At 38.2% G+C, this 25,793-nt stretch overlaps 1 protein-coding gene across 1 annotated transcript in view; it reads left to right on the forward strand.

The window, feature by feature from the left end:
* Positions 1 to 25,793, forward strand: part of RFX3 (regulatory factor X3) — a 156,449-nt gene that overhangs the window by 59,485 nt on the left and 71,171 nt on the right. Inside the window, exons 3-4 of the mRNA XM_080819674.1 lie at positions 2,809 to 3,067; positions 20,261 to 20,335. Coding sequence (XP_080675800.1) covers positions 2,809 to 3,067; positions 20,261 to 20,335 — 334 coding nt within the window. The remainder of the gene's footprint in view (positions 1 to 2,808; positions 3,068 to 20,260; positions 20,336 to 25,793) is intronic.

Here is a 25,793-nt window from a genome sequence, read left to right on the forward strand (position 1 = left end):
TAGCGACCATTAGCTATTGTATGTTTCACTTGTGAAATCAGCTTCGTGCGGAGAGCATGCTTAATCATTTCATTCAGACTGCGAAAAGGAAAGCCAGCACCATGCCCAGCTTTCTGGAAGTATTTATTGTCCTAGGTATATCACTACACTTTACTTGGCTTTACTTAAATATCATCATCAGATTGTGTTATTTTAAGTACAGTGAAATAGAGTCACTGTCATATTTAGTGGGCATAAATTTAAATGAGCACGTTTCTTTTTTTACCTAAATTCAAAAGCAACGTGGCTGGTTTTTATTATATGAGTGTGTAATGAAAGAAATATATAAAATTACTTCTGGTTGGGAAACAGAGCAATGATGGTATGTATGTATTTTAAATGGCATTTTTCTGTCTGTAAAGAAAAATGTTCTCTATGGGGTATTTCACACAGCACCCCAAACTAAAATTTATACCTGGATCTGTGGTAACTCTTTCTGGAAAGCAGTAACTTTACCCAGTGGAGAGTACTTCTAGAGCGCCTTTATTATTTTACTAAAATTTACACTATAGATTATATTACAAGATAATTTATAATGGTTTTGAATGACCTGCTTTAAGTGATACCAAGCCATCTTAGAATAGTTTACATACATTTTCACGTTTTACCAGAACAAAAAAAAGGGTTTACGTTTTAGAAATTTATGAAAGTGGCTATTATGTCAAATATACTTTTAAATAGAATCATATTTTTAATTGTTTATTGGTATAGCTGCTACATACCAGCAACTGTGTTCAATGTTGAGGGTACAGATGGAAATGAAACGTAATTTCACAGGAGTATGAGAACACGAGGAAATTAACAATAAGTGTATTGAGAGCTGTTTCAAGGCCCCAGAGAACAAAACATAACAGCCCTACGAGGAATGGCCGCGAAGGGCAAGGCGTGCAGAAGAGTAGTTCTGGGAGGAAGCAGGGAGGAGGTCAGTGTGGTGTGAGTGAGGAAAGCATTTGGAGACAGCTAGTCACGTGTCTGGACGTCATGTAGGCCCCAGCCCTGCTGCTGCTTGTAAGGCGGGCCAGGGGTTTTGAATTTCTTCTGAAGACCAGGAAGAATCATAGAGAGGTTTTTAGTTTGAGTTTCATACTTGAATTTTGGGGAAGTTCCCCTGGTGGCAAAGTTGAAGATAGATTGGAAGAGAACCAAACGAGAGGAAGGAAAACCAATTTAGGGGGCAAGGATAATAGAGAATCTTGTGAATGAAGGCAGTGAGAATGGAAAGGAAGATTGGAGATGATTTTGTAGGTGAAACTAGTAAGACTTAGTGACTGATGTCAGTCTGGTTGAGGAAAGAATGAGGTAAGGATAGTGGCACTGCCCTCCACCAAGAGGGGGAGTTTAGGGAAAGAAGCAAGAGAGAAAGGGAATTTCTTTTTAGCCATAAGTTAAATTTTACATATGGGGACTTCCCATTTATCATGGGGTTTCCTAGTGGAGATAACCAGCTGGCTGTTAGAAACCCAGATTTTAATTCTTCAAGTATAACCACAAAGTAGTGAGAGATATTAACTCATGTAAGGTCGTTTACTATGAGCATGTATATAGTAAAAATAGGTGGTCTGAATAAAAATGAGAAAATATAAGAGCTAAAAATGGAGACCTCAGAAAATACTTGTATTATAAGTGCCAGAAAACTAGAGCCTCCAAAAGGTCCTTTAAAGGTAGTAGTGAGAAAAAGCAAAAAGTGGACAAGAAATGCCACAGGAACTAAGGAGCAAGAAAGGTTAGGACCGAGGGACTCTACATAGATCTAGAAAGTGTCTGAGAACATACACATCAAATTTTCAGTAGTGCCTGGCTGTGGGGTATGAGGCTGAAGAGAATGATGCTAAAACTGAGAATTTTCACCGGATATTTGAAATTTTTTTTTTTTTTAATGAAAGTGTTTTATACCTCTCCGTACTATTTTGGCAACTTGATGTTTTAATTATTTCAGAATGAGAAGTGAAAACCAAAGTCAGGTTAAAATGTAAGGGATAGTCCACTGGAAGGGAAAAATAAATCAAGCAAATAAGCTTCTTAATCAGAACAGGAGAAGGAAGGGGCAGCACGAGGCGGTCAGCACTGTCTTGCTGTGGGTCGGTCAAAGAAGATAAGGACTTGTCAGCCTTTTAGCTTGGTTTTTAGATTAGGCCACAAGCGACATTACTAAAAGCAACTGCCGTGAAAAGCTAAGGGCAGAAGCTTCACTGCGTTTGTTGCCAAGGAGAAAGTAGGGACGCGAAGAGGTAGCATAGTCATCTCCTCGGGAAGGACCATGAGTGTGAAGGGAGGAGGTAGAGATAGGGGTGGAGGGTCCAGCGAGAGGGAACTGTTTGCTCAAGGTCCTTACGGGGGCAAGGAAGAGATGGATGCGCGCTCCCTTGGTCATGGAGGTTTATTGCAAATAACCCAGGAATGGGAGGTAGCATGGGGATTTGACCTGTCGGCCCCCTTTTTTGAAAACTGGGTTCTGCAGGAAGTGTTTTAAGAATTGGAGAAGGCCCTCAGCAGGATTTCTTGGCGGGATGAGACCTGAGCTTATTTCCATGCTGGACGTAGGCACTGGTCAAGGTCAGAAGCTGTCAAGGACAGAGGAGCGCCGAGATACTTACCTAAAGGAACGTACCCTTCATTTCTGGAATGAAGTGCATACGGAAGTACGAAACTCTTCTTGTTCCAAAGGCTAAGCTAACTGATCGATTAGAAGCATAAATTCACACTAGAAAAGGAACGAGGGTGATATAAATAAGCTACTAAATTGCTTCCTTTTTCCTTCTTCTTCTAAAGCCGAACAACAACTTATCCTTACACAGAAACGCAGATGTACAGCCAAAACACTGGAGGGAATTACTTTGACACCCAAGGGAGTTCCGCACAGGTGACTACCGTGGTTTCGTCCCACAGCATGGTGGGCACTGGTGGGATTCAGATGGGCGTCACGGGAGGACAACTCATCAGCAGCTCTGGAGGAACCTATCTCATCGGCAATTCCATGGAGAACTCCGGTCACTCGGTGACACACACCACTCGCGCCTCCCCAGCGACAGTAAGTATTTGAGTTTCTGTTTCTTTCATTTAGCTTCTTGGGAGCCTCCATGGTACATTTTCTTCTCGAGGGACGGAAAATAAAATAACACAGGCTGGGCCGGGCACGAATGTGTTGAGTAGTTTTAGTTCTGTGGTATTTTCCAGAACGTGGCCCGTGTGCCTCTGTGCGGGTTGATACTGATATGTCCCCCCTGTTATGTGAGTTGGGAAGTTTTTTATGAGTAATGGGAAGAGAGGTGAGTCTTCCTCATTGATGCTGACTTTTGTAGGCTTCCTTCAGTGATATATAGTAAAATACTGTAAATTTCTACTGAAAGAACTCACTTTTATCTTATGCTGATTTACACTGGCTTATGAAGAGTAAAATACAATTGAGTTTGAATTTTCCTATCTTTCAGTAGTAGTCTTAACTCATCACCAGAGAAGTTACCATACGGGCAGCATTTTCCAAACCTCAGACATTTAGTTTGGCCATATTCACTTACATCGCCTGTACTATTATTTACTTAATGTATTTTTTAAAATTAATTCACTTCTAAAATAGAAAACCATGTGTAATTTTTTCTAAAATATATAAAAACCCATACTTAAGTAGTAAAGTTAGAAGTGTTTACCCATGTGCCATATTATAAAGTCCCTCTGTTCAGCCACAGAGACACTTCGGGAAAGACTGATGTAGGTGATTCCAGGGAAAAAACGCCTCCGCTGGTGATAGGCGCGAGCATGTATCTGAGGAACCTGCCTACATATTTGAGTTTTCAAGTTTTTAAAATTTAATCCAAATACTTATTTTGGCACAGATTTTAATGTATTATAATGCTGTCCTAGAAATAGTAATAACAAGCTGTGTGGAATTTGATACCATCAAACTGTGTCCTGAGCTTTCCAGCCTCCCCTCCGCTAAGTAGAAGGAGGACAATCGCTGAGAACCGCCCCCCGGCTGAAGTAGCAATGGAGGTGGTTATGTACGTGCTTCATGGAAAAGGGGGCTGGCGATTTGAATGAAGTGCATTTCGTAATCTTGCCATGTATTTTGTTCTTACAATGAAATAGAGGTAGAAACAAATTGAATAGGAAATAATTATGACAGGCTTTACCTTTCTCATTTTATGGATTTTCCTCAAGATATAATATGTACCTGGTAAGTATTTTGTATATAATTTTTATGTTTCTAATCGTTGCATGTGTTCAGACTTTCATCACTTGGTACCTTTTCCCTGATCCATTTCTAAAAGCTCATTATATTTTACTGTTCCATACTAACATCAGAACAGATGACTTGCCATTCTGAGGGAGAGCTCTTCTTTGTACTTTTTTCTTTGTGTTTTTGAAGCATTTCTTATGTGTGTTTGTCTCTTGCTTTTAATACCACTAAATATGACATTTCTAAACTTTTTAGCCACGCTGGTATATTTATGTCGATTAGAAATGAAATCATGGGTTCCCTGGACCTCATTCCCCTAGCAGTAAAATAAGGGCTTAGTTAAACTAAATGATTCCTTAATTTCCTCCCAGCTTTAAAATCATAATATTTACAATTGTAAATTGTAAAATGTTCTAGAATATCTTTACCGTAAAAGGAAGGAGGTAGATCAGGTACTGTACTTTATAGCGCTCCCGATAAAGGCTACTCGGAAGGTCATTTTCAGTAAAAAGGGAGATGCTTGCCACTTCTCAGGGCTTGAGGAGAACTGAAAAATGGGGGAAAAAGAGTTCTTTCCCACTGTGCTTTCACCCACCCTCTCCCATGCTGGCGTACCATCTGCCCCAGCCCCAGTTCTTCCCCTTCCTTTTCTCCAGGAGTTGTTGTCTGTCTTCACACTGACTGCAGGCTGTCTGCTAAACATTCTCATCCACTGGATATTGGTTTCTTAAATTTATTAGTATTATCACTGAGTTCATAGAATTGATGATTTGGGATCATGACAGTATAGTTGCAAATGTAACAGAGTAAGTTCTGTAGTTTGTTTTTTTGTTTTGTTTTGTTTTCTGTGCAGAGGGTGAAACGTGGCATTGCTCTTTAAGTTGTCCACTACACAGATTTGATGTGTGATTTTTATTTTAAACTAACACTTAAAATAGCTGAGTTACAGTAACTGGGAATAGTGGAAACCTATTAAAAACCATCGATCCGTAGTATCAACTGTATATATTAATTTATACTTTTTAAAAGAACATTAATACCTAAGGTTCTCTTATTAAGATTGTTTTTTGGCTCTTGTTAGCAAAAGGAATAAAAAAGTTAAATAAAAAGGTAACTTTGCATGGGAAGATTATAAGGTCAAAGCACAAATGATAGTGTCCTATGATAGATGTACCTATCCATCTAATCTAAATATTATAACATATTTATAATACAATCTGTATAATAACATAATAAACAATCTAAATACACATCTGCTACTGTTGATTGTGTTATCTTCCATTATTATCAAGATTTATATTCGATTTAGATTCTTCTCTCAATAGTGCAAAAGATCATCTCCTTCATTCACCATGAAGTGTACAGTTTTGCATCTGTTATTCTAGTAAAGGTAACAAAGTCTAAGTGCCGTGCAACCTATTTACGATTTCCTACCATTCTCCTTTTACCAAATGTTCAAAAATTTGTAGCTTCTGGTTGTTTAGACTCCTAGAACTCAAAGATTATTTTGGTAGGTACCATGTCATTAAAGGGAATTTGCTTATTTTCATGTATCTTTTTCATTCTCTGTAGAACCCATATGATCACAATCTTGAGCCACTTGTTGGTCAAGACTCAAGCTGTTTCTTTCAAACATTGAGCCAGGCTGTGCCATTGAAGTTCATCTCCCTCCATGTTCTTTAGTGCTCAGCCTGTCCCCTATAGCATGCGTAACACAACTGAACGGGTAGCAGTAGTCTATACCGTGGCCAGAATTCCTGCTTGGGAAGTAGTCCATTGGGATTATTGCTTAAGAGCCTATAAGAAGTAGAATGTACAGTCAGCTAATTCAGTTAATGTGAAACTGGTTAAGTTTTGAGTTCTTGGGAACAAGAGAACCTTGCTCAGTTCGTGGGTAGCAAGGTTTCTTGCTTTGGTTCTCAGAAGAATTGCCTTGACTCTCTCTTGCACTTGACTTTAGTCTATACAGAAATCCTTCTATCTAAATTTAGTAGGAATAACTTCTGGCTCAAAGAAAAGTTTATTTCAGTGTGCAAACCCAGTTCCCAAGATACGCCAATAGAAACAAAAAGATCGTTTCAAATTGAAGCCATTGCTAAGAAGAATAAACAGTGCTTGAAATATTTTCTTACCTACCTAATATTTAGTATATAACCATCTTTCTTACACTAGAAAGATCTCTGAGTGATTAATGGAAAATTTGCATTTGAGCAAATGATTCCCTTCAGTTCTATAACTTTAAATGACAAAACATTTACATAACGTGTTTTAGTATTTGATCTCTGCATTATAAAAGTTTTCAGATTTCAAGTTATATAGAAATACCAGAATTTTCTGAAAGATTATGATGGCAATATATACAATTTTATTTTATGAATATATATTATAATATAAACTACTGATATTCAGATTTGTTCAAGATACTATTTCTCCTTTTACTGTATTTTTTTTATTTGATTATTGGAGTCGTGTATAATTCATATGCACATACACACATATATACATATATGTTTTTATTTATATAAATATGTATACACACACAGTAATAGACATTTCCTGCTGATAGTATTAATAATTTTCAAAAAGAGTAATATTTTTAATGGAACATCACTGGACATGAGTTCAGCTAAGTTACTACTTGAATAAATGTTTTATGTTTTATTAAATCAATAATGCTAGGGATCTGTTTATTGTTAATATTTCAGTGGTACGTGGATATTAATGTGGAGGAGTTAGCTTCAGTCACAACTCTGAGCTCATCATACTTTGATATTTCTCCTGATTGCATCACCATGCATCACCATGATGTTTCCTTTGTGTGTCTTCATTCATTTAAAACTCTGACTTTTCTGGGGCACCTGGGTAGCTAGGTGGTTAAGCGTCTACCTTTGGTTTGGGTCAGTTTCTCAAGGTCCTGGAATCGAGCCCCACCTCAGGCTCCCTGCTCAGTGGGGAGCCTGCTTCTCCCTCTGCCCACCCCGCCCCCCATAAATAAATAAATAATTTTTAAAAAACGCCTTTTATTTTTCTTCATTATTGTTCTATAGAACCACATCATTTGTAGAATTTTGGAACTTGAACCCAATTTGCATTTGAGGATCAAAACCTTGTGATTGTAGTTAGTGATATTTTTGTGCTCATCGCAACATAGTTTATTTTATACCAGACTTTATAATAATTAGCCATTTAAGAGGCTTTATTTACTTACTTCTCCATAAAGTAACATTTGTGTTCTTATAATTAGATGGTTATTTATGGAGTTTTTTTTTCTTCTTGTTAACTAAATAAGATTACATTAATCATTTTTTAGACTGTGATACGAAAGCTACTAATTTTTATACCTTTCTATATATATATTTAGTATATATTTAGTAATTATGTACGTTAAATGGCTCTTGCTAAAAGTAGATCCCACCAAGAGACACAAGGAAAATGGGTTGAAACTAATATTGTTTATATCTCTCCCTCTTTTGATTAATGTAAAACACCGTCGTTTCTTTCAGTTGCCTGGGAGAGAATTTGAATGTCCATCTGCTGCTATATAAGTCAAAGTCTGGCCTATCTTGTGTAATTATAGAAAGTTAAGCTTTGTTTAAAAGTTAGAGATGCTTTTATTTCTTTATTCTTGGGTTACATGCTTATGGATTCAATGTAAGGGGATTTCTTTTTTCTGAAAAGATGAATGGATGGGGAGCCTGGCTGTCTCTGTCAGTAGAGCACATACTCTTGATCTCAGGGTTGTAAGTTCGAGCCCCATGTTGGGTGTAGAGATTACTTAAGACAAAAAAGAAAACAGGCCAATGACTGCGTTTCGTACCTCCGGAAAATGCTTTTGCCCTTCTTACTCCTTTACTGGAATGGTCCCAGTGGCCATTTATTCTGTTTTTATTAATTTGTGTATGTGCATTGGTTACACATTCTTAAGTAATACGAGTGGGAAGATCTAGGAGCGTGCATGATGCCTGTCCTCCTGACACTGTTCTCAGGCTTGTGTCAAGGTTTTTGAGTGTCATGCTACAGATATTCTGGGAATAGAAGAGCAGAATGTCTCTGTCTCTCTTTCTTTCTCTGTCTCTCTGCTGGTCATTACTTTTTTTTTTTAAATACAAATAGTAATTAAGAAAAACTACATCTTGCTTGATTTTCACCTAACAGTGTATCTCAGAGATTCTTTTTCACATCAGCCCTGGAAGGGCTTTCTTATATTCGTGGGAAATGACTGTTACAGAAGGTGGCAAACTGCCCATCTCTCATACCAAAGGGGGGAAAAATAATGTTGGATTCTGGATTATGGCTATATAGAGGTAGAAAAGCAAAATAGTCACCTGAGATGAAAATGTCTGTTTAATTATCATACGTAAAAATATGCTTGGAAGAAAATCTTTTAATTTAAAAGTGTGCATAAATTATGCATATATCAGTTTTATGTATTTCATATATTACAGAAATAATCATTCCTATTTTAAATAATTTTCTTAGTCTTCCAGTTAGTCTCAGTGAGAAGAATAAAAACAAAAACAAAACACTTCTCCGCTTATTTTGGCAGAAACACGCATGTCCGTTACGATCCCAGCATTTTCTGTTTTCCCGTGTCCTGTTTTCTCTAGGCCAGCTGGAGCCCTCCCAGGAATCTCCTCAGAGAGAGTACCACGGAGTCTTCCGTTTCCTGTACTAAATCCTAAATTGAGGGAAGGTTCTGGGACCTCATTTTCCAAGCACTTAGTACAATGGGACTTTGAGTGACTGGTGGTCTCCATCGCTTTATCTCTGTCCCATTCGGCCGTCAGTCAGTTCCACTCTGCTCCAGCCTGGAAGCTGATAAGATCTAGAAGCCGTAATTTTGCGGTTAAGGCTGTAAGACATTCCACTCCTAGAAATCCCGATAGACTAGAAGGTTAAGACAAACAGAATGACAGGGCCCTTCAGCCTCTCCTGAGCATAGCTGACGGGTTCTCCTGAATTTCTAAAGCCAAGTGTAATGAGTTATTTTAATTTTTAGCCGTTTCCTAGTGAAACGGGATTTCAGAACACAGGGGTGTTGTAAACATGCCAGAAAGGGCTATATTCTGTTTCCTGCGACATCTAGATTAGGCAGGTTTCATGTTGGTAACTTCTGCTTAATGAATATGGAAATAGACTATGCAGGTGACCTCTTGTATAACTTTTGCTTTATCCTTGTATTTATAAGTCACGTTTCCAATTAACTTACTGGTTTGAAACTACTCTAGATTTTGAGGGAAGAAAAAAAATTACTCATGTTTCACTGCTGGAGACCACGTAATTCCAGCTAAAATACGAAATGGCTTGGTGACAAATTAAAATACAGGAGTCATTGGGGGTGCCTGGGTGGCTCAGTGGGTTAAAGCCTCTGCCTTCGGCTCAGGTCATGATCCCAGGGTCCTGGGATTGAGCCCCGCATCGGGCTCCCTGCTCAGCGGGGAGCCTGCTTCCCCCTTTCTCTCTGTCTGCCTCTCTGCCTACTTGTGATCTGTTTGTCAAATAAATAAAATCTTAAAATAAATAAATAAAATAAAGTACAGGAGTCATTGTTAAAACCATACAATTTTTTATTTCATTTTTATTTTAATTCCAGTATGGTTGGCCTACAGTGTTATATTAGTTTCAAGTGTTCAACATTGTGATTCACCAAGTCCAGACATCACCGGCCGCTCATCACAGCAAGTGCTTCAAACCTATCACCTGTTTCCCCACCTCCCCACCGACCTCCCCTCTGGTCACTGTCAGTTTGCGCTCTATAGTTAAGAGCCCATTTCTTGATTTGTTTCTTTCTCTTTTTCCTCTTTGCTCTTTGGCTTGTTTCTTAAATTCCACATATGAATGGAATCTAACAGTGTATACCTTTCTGTCTGACTTATTTTGCTTAGTATTAACGTCTCTAGCTCCATCCATGTGGTTGCAAATGGCAAGATTTCATTCTTTTTTGTGGCTGAGTAATATTCCATTGCTTATATATACCACATCTTTTTAATCCATTCATCTATCAGAGGACACTGGGGCTCCTTCCATTATCTTGGCTCTTGTAAATAATGCTGCAGTAGACAGGGGTGCATGTATCCTTTTGAATTAGTGGGTTTTGTTGTTGTTGTTGTTGTTGTTTGTATATGTGGGGTAAATACCCAGTATTGTGATTACTGCATCATAAGGTAGTTAGTCCCCTAAGATTTTAATACTGACTGTTCCACTGGCTCATGTTTTTTCATTTAATGGGGGAAAATACAACACAAAGCCTATGACTGATTACCAATTTTCAATGAGAGAAAATCTCTCCATGTTCCCCTGTTTATCAGTTCATCCTCCAAAAGTATGTGATTTGATTACCGTCTCCTCGGCATGCTTAACTACAGTCGTGTTTACTAGCCCCAAGATTATCTGGATTCTTTCAAAACTTTGCCATTGTGTTTGATTATAACTATTGGAGCCCATAAATTTCACTGGCTAGGACTTTTGTAATCTACCTGTAGAATGTTAGAAATAATTTTACACATTTACTTTAAATTTACTACTTAAAAGTTTTAGTACCTTTCCCATCTGCCTTATAGGAAAGGAAGATGTGGGGTTTTTAATCATGCTTTCAAAATTACAAGAAAGATGTAGTTAGATAAGAAAAAGAGAATGGGAAAATAGAAAGGAGATAAAGAGCTCAGCATTGCAGATATAATTGTATACCTGATAAGAGCCATGAGCAGCAGATGAAAAACCGTAACAAATAGAGAATTTAGTAAAATTAATATTTAATGAAATCAGGAGCTTTTCTAGATACAAATGACAGTAGTTAGAAAATATTATGGAAGCCGAGGTCTCATTTATTATCAATTTAAACCACACCATGTAGTAAACTAACAATACGTGTACAAGGTCCAGCTGCTAAATAGAACTCTAAAATTCCTAAGGCCCGAAGGGAAGTTTGCATGATTGAAAAAGAAGTTTCAGTATCACACATTTTGAATCTTCCTAAATTAGCTTTAATATTTCATTATGGACCCAATCCAAATACCAGTAGATTTTCTTCTTTTTACAAGAATGCCTGTTTATATAAATAAACATGCAAGAACAGTGAAGGAAATTTTGTCAGAAGAGAAATAATGGAAAGTGGAGTGGGGTGTTAACAGCCTTACAATTTGATCCAAACGTATTGTGAAATTAGAGTAATTCAAACAGGATTGTTGGCATGTGAATAGGTCCGTGTAGACCAGTCATGGACTAGAGACCCTAAACAGGCTGAGTGAGTGTAGGAATATCGTGTGTGATAAAGGTAGTATTGCCTGTCAGTGGAGACACGGTGGATATGTCAATAAATGATGTTTGGGACAACCAGATGACTGTTTAGGAAAGAAAAGTAGATGGCTTCCATCCATTATCTCCTTATGCAAAAATTAATTTCACTTGGTTGGAAAAAATGCATTTTATCATTATCCTTTGATAGTGGTAAAGTATGATGTAAAATCCAGACGCTACAAAGAATATCTCTTTAAAAAGCAACTACATAAAGGGGACGTGTTCCCTGTGACAAAAACCACAGGAAGTAAAGGCAACAGTGAAACAACCTGGCATGAAGTTTTGAGATATTATGTCTGAAGAACTAATTGGTTTACTGTATAGACCACTGTTATAAATCCATGAGGAAAAACGAAAAAGACCAAAAAATGCCGGAAGTATATGAATATGAGCATCCCACTGAAAAGGAAATGAACAAACAGTAAAGCACAGAGAGAGACTGCTGTTCATCTCACACAGGTAAAGCTGGAAAAGTCAGTCAGCCTTGCCAGGGGCGTAAGGAAACCAGCCCTCTGGCTCGCTGTTGAGAGGAGTCTAACTACGGCACAGACAGGATTAGAGAGCTCTATGGAAATTTTTGTAATAATGGAAAATAAATATATCCTTTGACCCCAAGAGTGTACTTCTAGTAATTTATCCCACTGATAATACGCTTACATATGTGAAATGCTGCGTGAACATGAACAACCATATTCATGGTAGAGTTCTTTATAACAGAATTGAGAGTTCTTTATAACAGAATTGGGGAAAGGCTAATTGTCCATCGGCAGGGAAATAGTTAAATAAATTTTGATGCGTTTGTTCATTCAGTGGGATTTTATACAGCCAGTCAAGAATGGGGCCGGATGTGTACAGATGCAAGTGGACGTAGAGGAGACACACATAGATCGAGATCTAGAGAGATGGAAAGATCTCCATCCATATTGTTAAGGGAAAAGGCAAGAGGTAGCATGTGCATGCTTAAATAGAAACATACATTTGCATATGCTTATATAAGCACAAAGATATCTCCAGAAGAATGCATGAAGGAAAAAAAAAAAACATGGAGACATGTGACTACATTATCTATTTGAAAAAAGTGATTTACTATTTGCAAGAATCTCAAGCAAGCCCTTGATGATTATACAGTGTATCTATCTGGTCATGTTTCCTGAATGCCTAGAGCTGACACAACCCTTCCTTTAGGAGCCCAGTGTAAAGACTGCTGATGAGATATCACAGTTCAGGTGAAATCATGTTCCCGGAAGAAGTCCTCCTTTATTAGACTGTGGGAAGTTCAGAGAACAGAAACTGGCATTAAATTCAGTAAAGATCTTTGGATCCACTCTTATTCAGTCGTTTGGAGCGGAAGCGAATGTTTTGTGTTTGTATTCATGTACTTGGAGTCTGGATTATTTTCTTTAATCTTCACTCAGACATTTATGGAGCCAGCAGTGTGGACCAGGCACGTGCTTCTGGGAGTATAAAAGGTTTACCATATGGGTACCAGAGCCAGTTCTGGCGTACCAGAAAGCTGCCTAATCCTCGAAGGCAAAAATGGAAATCCACAAATAGCCTCCCGACTTCTTTAAAGCGGTTACTTTCACTTTTCTCTCTTACCACATTATTTTTTTAAATCACAAATGTTAATGTGTTATACATTGATTAATTTTAGATTCACCAAAATTTTATCTTCGGATTATATGTTGCTCATATAAATTGCAAAACTGCCTCAAGGTAGGATTGGATTGGGGAGGAAGAGAGTGAAAGAGAAGCAAAAATCCAAATAATACTTCGACTTCAAAATTGCTCTTTAGGTAGAGTTCCCTAGCACCATTGTAGGAACGAATGCCCGTTCTCTCCCTGCTTACTCTCCCTAAAATAGTAAGTGCAGTCTGACCCTGACAAAGAAGAAAATTGAGACTATTTTACTGCCTTGTTTCTCCAACTTAGTGTGCCTTCTCTGGGGGCATTGATTAAATACGTCCCTGGATGGAGCCCTCCCCCACATCCCCACCCCCGGGGCTATTGATTCAGTGTGGGGAGGGGTCCAAGACTTGCATTTCTTTTTTTTTCTACTTTTAGTGGATGTATTATTATTAGTATTATTATTGAATTATGAGAGTTCATACAAGCCTTTTATTTTTTTTAAATGTAATTTAATTCTTTTTCAGTGTTCCAGAATTCATCATTTATGCACCATACCCAGTGCTCCATGCAATACGTGCCCTCCTTAATACCCACCACCAGGCTCACCCAACCTCTCACGCCCCCTCCCTTCCAAAACCCTCAGTTTGTTTCTCAGAGTCCATAGTCTCTCACGGTTTGTCTCCCCTTCCGATTTGCATTTCTTGCAAGTGCCCTGGTGACTCCCATCATACTGATCCAGCACCACCACGCTTGGAGGAATCCTCTGTTTTAGTGATTATGCAGATGAAATACCAAGTGAACATGTGCTTTAGTACTCAGAATAATCTGCGAAAGGCAGATTTGAAATCTTATACATTGGAAAATGTAAACTTGGCCTTAAATCCTATCACTTAATTCTAACCCAGCAGGTTCCCAAAGGGTAATTCTAACCCTGAGTACTTATGGAATCGATGTCTCAGAAAATAATTTGTCACACACTGATAATGCCAGTCTTTTGGGCCCCAGTGAGGGCGGAGGGATGTGGGCTATACAGAGCGATCAGAGAAACCAAACCAGCAGTCTTGGTTTCAATCCACCAACTTAAGTCAAATATTCTCAGAACACGTTCAATTTATGCAAGTTTTTTTTTATCCAAAATTTTTTTTTCCTCATAAATATTTCAGAATAGCTTCAGGTGGTACAAAACTGCCAAAACTTCAAGTTGAAAGCGAAACAATTTAAATTTTTTTCTCTAGATGTCATAAAATTATGTGAATGGAGATTTTATATAGTTAGACATTTGCAAGGCCTAAAACTTCTTTGCTCTAAATGCCTAGACATGTAAGATTAAGATCTCATCGTTCTTTCCTCTGATGTTCCTGGTTGGAGTGCTTCCTGGAGGAAGCCCCTCTGACCCGCCCCGCCCACCCCCCCCCCCCCATACACCAGGAGACTGTCATTTCTATCAGATAAATGTGGTGGCTACGTGTTCATGTTGGTCAACACAGATAGCTTTTCTGAACCAAAGCCACCAAGTAGAAACATTTCTGACTTTACCTCAGATGCAAACAAAAAGAAAATTTCCAGTCTTAAGTGTATTCTCTTGATTGGGTTTCTCTGAAGAAAAGGGGGGGAAAAATGCTGTATTAATTGGTGAGATTAATACAGTAACATGTATGGACAAAAAAAATGGAATTATTATACATTAAAGATAACTTTTTGTGACGATTAAAATGTGACTATCCATTTAGAACTTTATGTTGCCTTTAACTAGATCACTTTAGAATCATTTTCAAGTAATACTTATCAATCATATTTAAACCCTTTCCTATTAGAAAGTAATTTCCTTGTAAACCGTTTAGAAAATGTTAATTTTGCAAGCCACTCTCCAGAAGTTTCATTTGATATATTTGATACTTCGATTTGAAATATTCCATGATTTATATTTATGTTGTATTTGCATAAAATGGAAATGATATTGAACTTCGAGGGATAAGTCTTGTATTCTAGTCTCATATTTAATACCCTTGTAATCTCAAGAAAATCCTTCAATCCCAGAGAACCTCAATTTTCTAATCTGTGAAAAGGAGATAATATTGCTTGCCTTCCCCACTTCTCAAAGTTGCTGTGAAGATCGCAAGAGAATTAATGTAAAAAAGGCTTTATAAACCATGAAGTATTGTAATATTACTTCAATTTTTAAATCACTTTCTTTAACAGTTCTAGAAAGGAAATAGTTTCTACCAAGAGACCAATTTTAATTATAGTGGTAGTTGAATATATCAATCTTGACCTTTATTCTTTAAAATAGATTAAAAAGCCATTTCAGAGTCAAGAGAATGTGCCTTGACCTATAAAGACAATGAATAAGGGGATATAATTATTCTTTTTCCTTCTGCCTTATTAGCATGTAATGGAATGACTGGTTGATATTTACATTTAGAGAGAGCCCTAATTGTCCACAACGTGGTACTCTTATTTGAGTCATTGTACAGGCATACATAAATGGATGTATAAATCACATGTCCAGGAGAGCCTCTTTTTTACCGCATGTAACTTATGCAAAAGACTTGTCACCGTTCACGTTTCCCTGCATTTCCAACTGCAGTTTACCTTTTTGACGTTATCCGCTGCCCCTGAATGAACCCTGTGCTCCAGCCAGCCTTGATTACTTGCACCTGCAGTATCTGGGTGCTCTAGAGCTCTTACTGAGGATTCTGTAGGAGAAAAGGCTGAGGCTTTCGCATCATACTCTCCAGAGCACAGTCACTCAAAGCCTCTTTGTCCTTCCCTGTTCTCCCCACTCTGCCCGTTCCATGTGCAGGTGAGGGCAACCCTGACTTCTGTCTTCCCGGATCCCGACGTCCTGTAAACCTCCCTACCCCCCAGCGGAGCACCTCGGCCTGGGAGCAAGTCTGCAAAACGAGGAGCCATCCTATAATAATAAAAGGGCCATCCATAATGTTATGGGGAACTCAAATGCCAATTGCAAATAATAATGGGAAATTATAAATAATGGGGAAAATGTTGTTGTTGTTGTTGTTGTTTTTTTCATTTTTCATTTTTGTCTTTAAAAGTATTTGCTGCCTTAGAAGAAGTATAATATCGATCCCTTCTTTGAGGTTGGGAGAAGAGGACACAGTTGTATTTGCTGGACATCCAGACACCATCTGAGCCCTCTTCCCCTCTTCCCATCCTCTTTTCCTAAGGGCTTGGGTGGGACTTCCCTCTGAAGTTGAAGTCCTTTTCCGGACACTGATTCTTGGTTGGATACACCCAGGGTAACCCTGGGTGGTTGGAGACCCTCTACCTGTCCTTGGTTCCCACAAGGCAGCATTAGCATTGTAGTGACTGGAAAAGAGTTTGCAGCCTGGGTTTGAGGCCATATGTTCATCATACTGTGTATCTGTCCCCCATCAGATCATAGGCACCCTGTCCCTTTCCGGGCCTTCTTAGAGGATTTGCTCTCTTTTTGTAGGAGCTCCACTGAGTTTTCTGTATTTTTTTTCCTCTTGCGTATGAAATACAGCACCTCCCTGGCCTCTTCTGAATTTCTAATCCTAACTCCTGAGAAATTAGGAAAGACTTCCGTCACTCGTATGATCTGCTATATTTGCTATATGCTCTCAGAATAATAGGGGCTTAAGTCTTCCATACACATACGCGCACACATGCACACCCCTGCGCACACACACACACGCACACACGCACATACTGCCATACAAGACCTAAGGTTTGCTTATTGACAGTTGTGATCATTGCCACTTTCTGTACCAGAAGCAAAGTCTTTGGTATAGTCTCTGATTAGCCCTCCAGACTTAGTATGGGGTGTCTTTTGCCCAAGTGAAGGAAACCCATGTACACCATTCCCTGGTTTTCAGTCTTTTGAGAACTCAGCGTTTGGTTGGGGAAGCCGAGTGTTACACCTCTATTCATGTTAATCCTCCAGTGACTAATTCACTGGTGACACAGTCCCAAACATTTTTTTAAGTGTAGCCCTTTTCCTCTTTCTTTACCCAAATGAAGCTTCAGTGACAGCCAGACTCCCAGGGGTGCCTGCTTTCTGACGAAGTCTGATTTTTCTGAATTGTCTTCATGGCCAGTGACCCCCTCAGCAAGGTGCTCCACACAGTCCCCGTTTTTCACACGATTCTCCACAGTCGTTTGTCATACGGCACACTGCAAAGAGGTCTTTGCATCCTTCTGCTACCATGTGGTCAGAAAGAAATCTGGCATGTGAGTGTAGCAAGTTCTCATTACCTGTGCGTTGACTCTTTGGACCTGGCCAGGCATTCCGTCGGGGCTGCCTCTGAGGCTTGGAGACCCCGTGATTCCCAGAGCTGGAGAATGTCTCATTTATCTCTCTTGCTTTTCTGCCCCCGAGGCCTGCCAGTCCTCTGAGATTGCAGCAGCCTGTCTAAACACAGGGCAAACCCCTCTTCTCCCATTGCTGAAAATACGTCTGCAGGAGGTTGGAAGCAAAGTTTCCTGTCTTTGGCGGAGAACCACCCCCAGAGTCGAGTCCCCTTCTCCCCAGATCCCTGCGTGAAGCTGGTGAATCTGGAGGGTTTTAAAATCGTCCTTAGCATAGTGATGAGGATCTTCTTTTATCTTCTGGAAAAGACTGATTTTTCTAGGAAGTCATGTGCCCAGATTGTCAGGAATGGACGGCGGTTTCTTACCTGCTCTGTCACACAGGGAGTTTCTTGATGTCGGTCACCCCATTAATCCCACTGATGGCTCTGAGAGCCTGTCTCTCCAGGCCAGATGTCTCATGTCGGATGGAGCATCCCACCATCTGATCTCAGAAGAGTTGCCATAGCTTCTTATCTGATTATGAGGCAATAGTCCAGGGTCACCTGAACCAGCCTAAACTCTCAAGCACCACGTATCCTAGCAGTAGGTAATTGCAGAGAGGACGTGTACACTCCTGGTAACTCAGTTTCAGGATGATTATTCAGTAAGAGCTGCAACTGGGCACTGAACCTTAGTTCAGAGCATCGACTTTTCAAAAAATAACCTCTTGTATCATCATCGTCTAAAGCCTTGCTGGTTTAAGGAAGAAGTGGAAAATGTTTGTCTACCATGTCCACTTTTTAATGACCCAAAACAGTAACCATGAATTCTTTTAGTCATAAAGAAATTAAAATTGCTGATTAAAAACCCACACAGACCTGGATTTCGCCATCATCACTACCGCAGTGACACCTCTGATCATTTTCACCTTTCAACTCAATGTGGAAAATCAGGCAATGCAGATCATTTTATTTTTATCTAGTAGACTGAAATCGAACCTCGAACTCTCGACACTCAAACTAGAAAGAAAATGTCGGCATTGTAGCAAATTAGACTTCTGAGCGAATTCTTCACAGAAGTGATCTAAAGTCACGTGAGGGTGAGGCTTTTCAGCTCTGTTTTTGGATATATGTGTTCTCTTTGCAAACAAGAACACTTAGGGATGCCCTTTTAAGAGATGAGTACCGAGGTCCTTTGTAGTTCTGCAGTTTAACATTTTAGTAAAATGCTTGCTTACTCATTACTCTGTACATTTATGTTGCTCTTTTTGTAATGTGTCTTTTTTTCACTAGTACAATATCACCTTCTTCAGTTGGTTTTCAACTGAAAATCTACTACATGACCGTTCCATCCAGCAAGGAGAGTGTTTTAGAAGCCAGGTTACTTAATTTTGTGATCTAAAAGAAACTGTGAAACAAATCATATTACGTAGTCTTATGAATTATAATCTCTATTTGAAGAATATGTTTTTCTATAATTTCTAGTCTAACATTTTTGTCAGTTTTAGATCTTATTAACTCAAGGGAGGCAGAACCAGCAACTTGTGGAAATAACATAAAATAGAATTAAAGCTATTAAGTTCCCAAGTTGCTTAGAAGAAAATTGGATATAATGCTGATGTAATTGAGACTGGACATTCTGTGGGTAAATTTCCACCAGGAAGCAATTGGGACGTTGATGGGGGAGAAAACTTCGCTGTGGACATTGCCAACCATCATTTTTGTGTTGGTGGGGGGACACGGTACGAGAGAATTTCAAGGCATCGTTAATTTCCGTAACCACTGTAAACTAGAGGTAAATCAACTACATTTGAAAACACTAAGTGTTCTTTATAGCTGCTTCTACTGATATGCTGACTTGATCACGTGGTAGAAATAAAAGTAATGAAATCAGTTTTCTCTCTTACATAATGTGATTTTTAAATTTAACTTCAGTTAATGTTGTTAACATAGCCAAGTAACCAAATAGAGTGTGTTCAGAACCTGATTTGACAGTACGTGCCCTAGCACTGGGAGTGAGAGATAGACATCTTTTGCTATGAGGTTATCAAGAGTGCATCCCGTGTATTTTAGGCACCTGCTCCTTAATTAAGGTGCTATGATTGCTCATGGTATGCTGAGATTACATGGTATAAAACTGTTTCTGTGGTTGTCCTTTTCTTTGTTGACTCTGAATTATTTTCTCTTTTATGTTCCATTTCTGCTGTCATTTCTAATAGCTCTGCCTCACCACCACTTCCTAAAATATAACTTAGGGGCCATGATTACATCGTAGTGTTTGTTCATACTAATGACCCTCCACTTCCAAATTTTAATACAGGGTTAAGAGAGGAATGGATAGAGTTAGTAGCTTTTGAACACTAATGAAAGGGTCTTTGTACATTTGCATTAAAATACTAATGCATGTTAAGCCCAGAATCTGCAGGGTAATTTTTCTTTCATGACAAAATAGAGCAAATATTAAATACTCTGTGAAAGACTGTTTAGAAAGAGAGCGGTTGCTAGCCCACATCTTGGACTCTGAAAGTCAAGAATGTTTTCTTGTAACTAGAAGGAAACCACTGGAGTTCCTGTTCTTCAGGCCTCCATTCCGATCATCATTACAGAATGTTCCAGAAAAAAAAAAAGTGTACTTTTTGCGATCGGGCTTATCATTAGTGTGACTATTTTTATTTTATTCTCTGGGGGTGGAGCGGGAAGAGGGGGGAAAGACACATTTAGGTAAGAGCTGTTCATTAGCCACCATTGAAGAAGAAATTGAACTTTAGAGAATCTATCAAAAATTCTCTGGTGAGCCTTTTATTACTATCTTGTCTTGAGCCCTTTTTTTAATGACATCTATTATCAGATTGAAATGGCGATTGAGACGCTGCAAAAGTCTGACGGTCTGTCCACTCACAGAAGCTCTCTCCTCAACAGCCATGTAAGTTGCCTCTTCTTCATGTAAACTAATCTCTTGCTTGTTCTGCATGTGTTGCTTGCTTCTAAATGCTTGTTTTATTTATTGACTTGTTTATTTTGCTTCTTAACCTTCCTCTCTCAGCGCCCTATGATCTCTGTATCCCTTCATGGCTATTTTGTACAGCGGAATATCTAAAACAAACAAACAAACAAACAAAAAAACCCCAAATGGAGCCCCTGATATACTGCTTTACTAGGTTTTTGTGCTGTTTTGGTACAGATGTAACATTTCCAAGTTAATACCAAGCTGCCATTTACTTGTGAGAGTTAATTAATGGGGATTTTCAATATTTAAAGTTTTCTGGTTTGTTATTGATTGTGAAGCAAATGCTTGTGATCTGCATCTCTGTGTCCGAAGCAGGCAAATGGTCATGTCTACTTGTATGCCCAGTAGTATTCTGGAAGTGGAAAAAGATGATTATACCAAACTGAGTGGTAAACTGTCTGAAAATGATTTCTTTACCAGTAAGACTATATAAGGTGGGCAGGAAACAGTGACCTAGATGAGCTCCGGTCCTGAGACCTACAGAAAAGTGAAACTGGGCCAAGAGAAGAAGGGAGACTCTAGATAAGCCATAAATTGATATAAATTGAGATTAAATAGGATCACTGTTACTATTTCTTGATGCTTTTACCTGTTACCAGATGCAGCCATCACTGTAACACTGGTAAGTCTGAGAAGATCAAGGACAGTTTTGTGAAACTATGAACACTTTCAAACTTCAAATTTGGGGGAACTGATGGAAATTCTGATTAAAAATTATTTTGTTGCCATAATTTCTGAATATATGGGGAAAAGTAAATAGAGCTGTGACTTATTTCTGTTTTAGAGAGATCTTCTGCTAAATTAATATCAATGACAATACACTAAGTTAGTTTTCCCTCCCAACTGACAATGTATTCTTAAACTGAGAAATAAGTTATTATAATTTTTTAATTCTTCCCCATATTTTTTGAGTGAAAAGTCTAAAATTGGATCCCCCCAACTGAAATGAGATATTGTTATTTTTTCAGTAAACCTAAAACCTTTAGTTCACAGATAATATTTTCACTGTGCTTTTTAAATAATTGACTTTATTTAAAGACTTAAATCTTATATTCCAGCTTAGCACTAAATACTTCCATGTCTTTTACACATTTGTTTTTAGATGAATATTGTGTGTTCTCTCTTTTTCAAGGGGAAGTATCATGGCAAATAAAAACAGGTTAGCCAATTTGGAGAATGCCTGCAATTCTGGTAAAAAGTATAGGTTGTAAATTTTAAAATAATGTATGTCTTGGCCTTTCTTTTTGAAACAGTTTAAGGAATGTGATTTTTTTCCCCCGTCTGAAAATTTCTATGCAGTTAAAAATGTCACTCTTTTGTATGTTTCATCAGTATATCCCTACTGTGTTAGCATGAATTTGTAGTTGGGTATAAAGACTGGTTTAATGTACACTATTAGAGTGTTTTTTTTTAGGGGGGGTAATGACTTAACTGGCGTTTGTATTTTGAAAATGGCAAGTAAAAATGTTTTTCACTTTTAGTCAAAAATGTACAGGAACATAAGAAAAAACAAACAAACACCTGAAGTCGACAGTTAACTTTCTAAACTGTCAGACTTCTAAGAAATTGTGTTTTTGTTATTTAATTCATCTCATTTCACTTGAATTATGCAATTTAGTAAAATATGTGCTATGTTTACTTTTAACTTAAATTACCAATATTTATTAGTATTCCATGACTAATAATATAGGTATAAGAACATGGGGTTTTTTGGTATGTTTTTGTTGATTTGTTGGAAACTCTTCAGATATGTTGGGGTTTCTTTGAGATTATTATTCTCTTGTAAAACTCACAAAATAATATTTAATGTTACTGAACGTGTGGCTTAAACTGCACAAACAAGGAATAAATGTTTGTTACTGTGTGGCTTCATACTTTTTGTTATTAGCACGGTAGCTCTTCCATAGTGTTGTCTAACTGTCAGACATTTCAGGATATACACACACACACACACATATAGATACAGTATATAGATAAATGTTGCAAATACAGTGATAATCTCCCTCTAGATATCCCTATTTGTTTTGTTACGCCTCTGAGGTAGTTAAATTCATTTAAAGCACATTTACAGGGGCACCTGGGTGGCTCAGTGGGTTAAAGCCTCTGCCTTCGGCTCAGGTCATGATCCCAGGGTTTTGGGATCGAGCCCCGCATCGGGCTCTCTGCTCAGCGGGGAGCCTGCTTCTCCCTCTCTGTCTGTCTGCCTCTCTGCCTACTTGTGATCTCTGTCTGTCAAATAAATAAATAAAATCTTTAAAAAAAAATAATAAAGCACATTTACAGTCAGGTCTTCAGAAATACAAATGATTCTACAGATGGTATAGAAACGGTAAAGGAAGGGAAGGATCTTGTCTCTGCTGACCAGTCAGGTTTCTCCCTGAACACATAACAAGAATCCTGTTGTTTTTCTGTCCTTGGAAAGTTAGTGATGCTCCTAATGTTTTAGATTAATCCGAACAACTGGAAAAACTACTGCATGTGTTCTAGTTGATAACCACCTGCTAAAGGCATTTTGAAATCTGTTGACTTAATTGGTGATGTTCACTTGTAAAGAAAAATTTTAGTGGAAAAGTTTCTAAAAAATATATCCTTCGTATCTTAAATGTCAGTAAACTGTAAGTTACCTTTATCCCTCACTATATAGCACATAATATAGATTCATTTGAGGTTTGTGGGATTCTTTAAAATGGACATGAATCCCAACTTCATGATGATACTTCCCTGACCTCTCAGTTACTACAGAGGATCGATTTCATTAGGCCAGAAATTAGGAGGACTGATCAATACTGTGTGTCCCATATTTAGTAGTTTTAGAAGAGGCATCTTAATCATGATTTTTGAGCAGAAAGCCTATTTCACTCTATTTTAGAATATGGGAGAGAATGGTTTTCCCATTTTCCCTTTACACATTTGATTATTCACAGTAACTCAGAAAATTCTTCTTAGGGTCAAACAAATAAATAATCTCCTGTCAGTAGAATCCAACATGATTGCCTTGTTTTTTTACCTTTCTTTCTGGGGTGGGGTTTTGAATTCTGTGTCCCCTTTTCAGCGTATCCTTAAGAGTACTTAGTACTGCTACTCCGTTTTTATCATTATTTTCCTGTTATCCTCCAGGTTGAAGTGCACATGATGCATATATACTCCTCAGTTTCATACCATGTATAGTACCCCACTCAGAAACTGAGTATAGTGACATTGAGTGCCATGTTTCTTTTCTAGTATTGTCAATATTTGCATAATGGCAATTATTTTGGTAGTAACACCATGCAGGCAGAGAGTACATACAAACTGATAAGTTGAAGTCCCAGGAGAGTGCAGACTTCATATGTTTTGTCCACTGAGGCATCCCTGCTGCCTAGAAGAGTACCTGGTACATGGTAGAGGTTTCCCAAGTATTTGCTAAATGGATGAACATAAACAAGTAGTAGAAGGGAACAGACCTTATCTTACCTTCAGTATTCTCCATACCTTTGCCTGTCATATGTTCGTTTATTTGGGGACTCACATTTTGTTTGTTATCAAGTATGCTTCTGTCGGTTTGTTTATGAACAGTATTGGCATAAAGCATTTTGTTTGTTATCAAGTATGCTTCTGTCGGTTTGTTTATGAACAGTATTGGCATAAAGCAGTCTTTTCCCTGCATAGAATTTGTGTGAAATAGTATATGATCCCTCTATCATTGCCCCATGGGCAACCTTCCGTTTAAGAGTAGACAACTTCGTTTCTCTCCAAAAAAAAAAAAAAAAATCAGAGCCAAGGGTGATATCACTCATCCCCTTGTATTTTGGAATGGTACTTTTGATTTAGCTTTATGGAATTCACTCTATTAGTATAATAATTTTTAATTAAACATTTTTATTTCCAAATCTTCTGCATGTGAGGATGCAGTGGGGCTTAATGATGTATATTGTCTGCCTACGACAAAGTAGACGGTCATTGCAGACCAAAGTTTATTTTGTACTTCTCAGTGGTAACTAATATAAATTGGCACTTAATGATTATTTTGTACCCGATGTGAGATATTTTAGATTGCAAATTTGAACACAGGAATGTTCTTAAACTAATTGTTCCCAATTTCCACAAAATGTTCTTGAACTTGTACGTTAAAAAAAAAAAAAATCCATCTAAAGCATATAAAAAGCATCAGGCATTTATTTTTTATACTTTTTAAATCTAGCAAGTTGTTTTATGATTTTTGCTGGTTTTAGCTACTTAAATATATTCAGCTCAAAGCAAACCCTTGTTTTGTACTCACTTTCCCTTGACTTTGCTGTATTGTAAATATAAGTTGTGACAGAAATAAGACCTGTCAAAATGCATATCATCAGTGAACTGAACTTAAAATGAATCCTAATGGATAATAATCCATCTGGGGGAAAAATGCCAAATGTTACATTTAGATGTTAATTGGGGAATGCAGTTTTTGTTGTTGTTGTTTTTTTTTAATTTGTCAATCAGTATTTCCCTTTGGGAAAAATAGGAACTATTCGTCTTCCTCAATCTACCCTGATTAATATAGATTAAATGCAAAGGTTGAAAGATGCAATTATCTTGGTTTCCACCCTTACATGAATCTGTGTTAGTTCATCAGTGGAATAATCAAGTTTTAAAGATAAAGGTTAAAAGTTCCTGTGGTATCTTACAGGCTTTTAAAAACCATAAAGGTAAGTAAATACTCAATGACATTTTATAACAGAGGAAACAAAATAGTAATAGTTTAATTCTAAATTGCTAAATGTTAAGGGTGTTGAATTCTAGTGTCCAAAGGGATTTTATTAAGGACAAAGTCCAAGGAAATTAGATCTCAACAGGTCTGACCTTCCCTTGAGCCGCACGAGAGGGCATGCCTTAAGCCTACACTGAACGGCCAGGTTTCCCTTTGAACAAAATCAGTCCTTTCTTATACTGTGTTTCAGACCCAAATACCTGATTTACAATGTCATCCCTGTGTCGAAACTTGAAGGTGACATAACTGCATGTAGCATGCACGTGATGATCCCCAGCTGCATCTCAGAATCTGACCTCGTCGCTCCTAAACCAGAGTCCACTCACACAGTGAGCTGAGGACCGCTGTGCTTACATGGTAGAGTTGTCCCCAGCATTTCGAGGTTGGGTCTCCAGCCCTCAGGGCTTTCCACCTCCACGTGACCTCCTCCTGCTCTTCCAAAGTGATTGCCAGCCTTCTGGCGAGGAGTAAACATTCTTCCTCCTGCGAATGAGGGGCAGGGAACGAAATGCACCTTCACGACCATCAAAGTTACAGTCCTCCGGACACCCACTCTTATGGAGTTTTTCAAACCAACTGACGATATAGACCCAAACATACACACACATACTACAAATAAACTCAGATTTTTTGAAGAACTGGCTT

The sequence above is a fragment of the Martes martes genome (assembly GCF_963455335.1).
Source record: "Martes martes genome assembly, chromosome: 12".
Classification (NCBI taxonomy): domain Eukaryota; kingdom Metazoa; phylum Chordata; class Mammalia; order Carnivora; family Mustelidae; genus Martes; species Martes martes.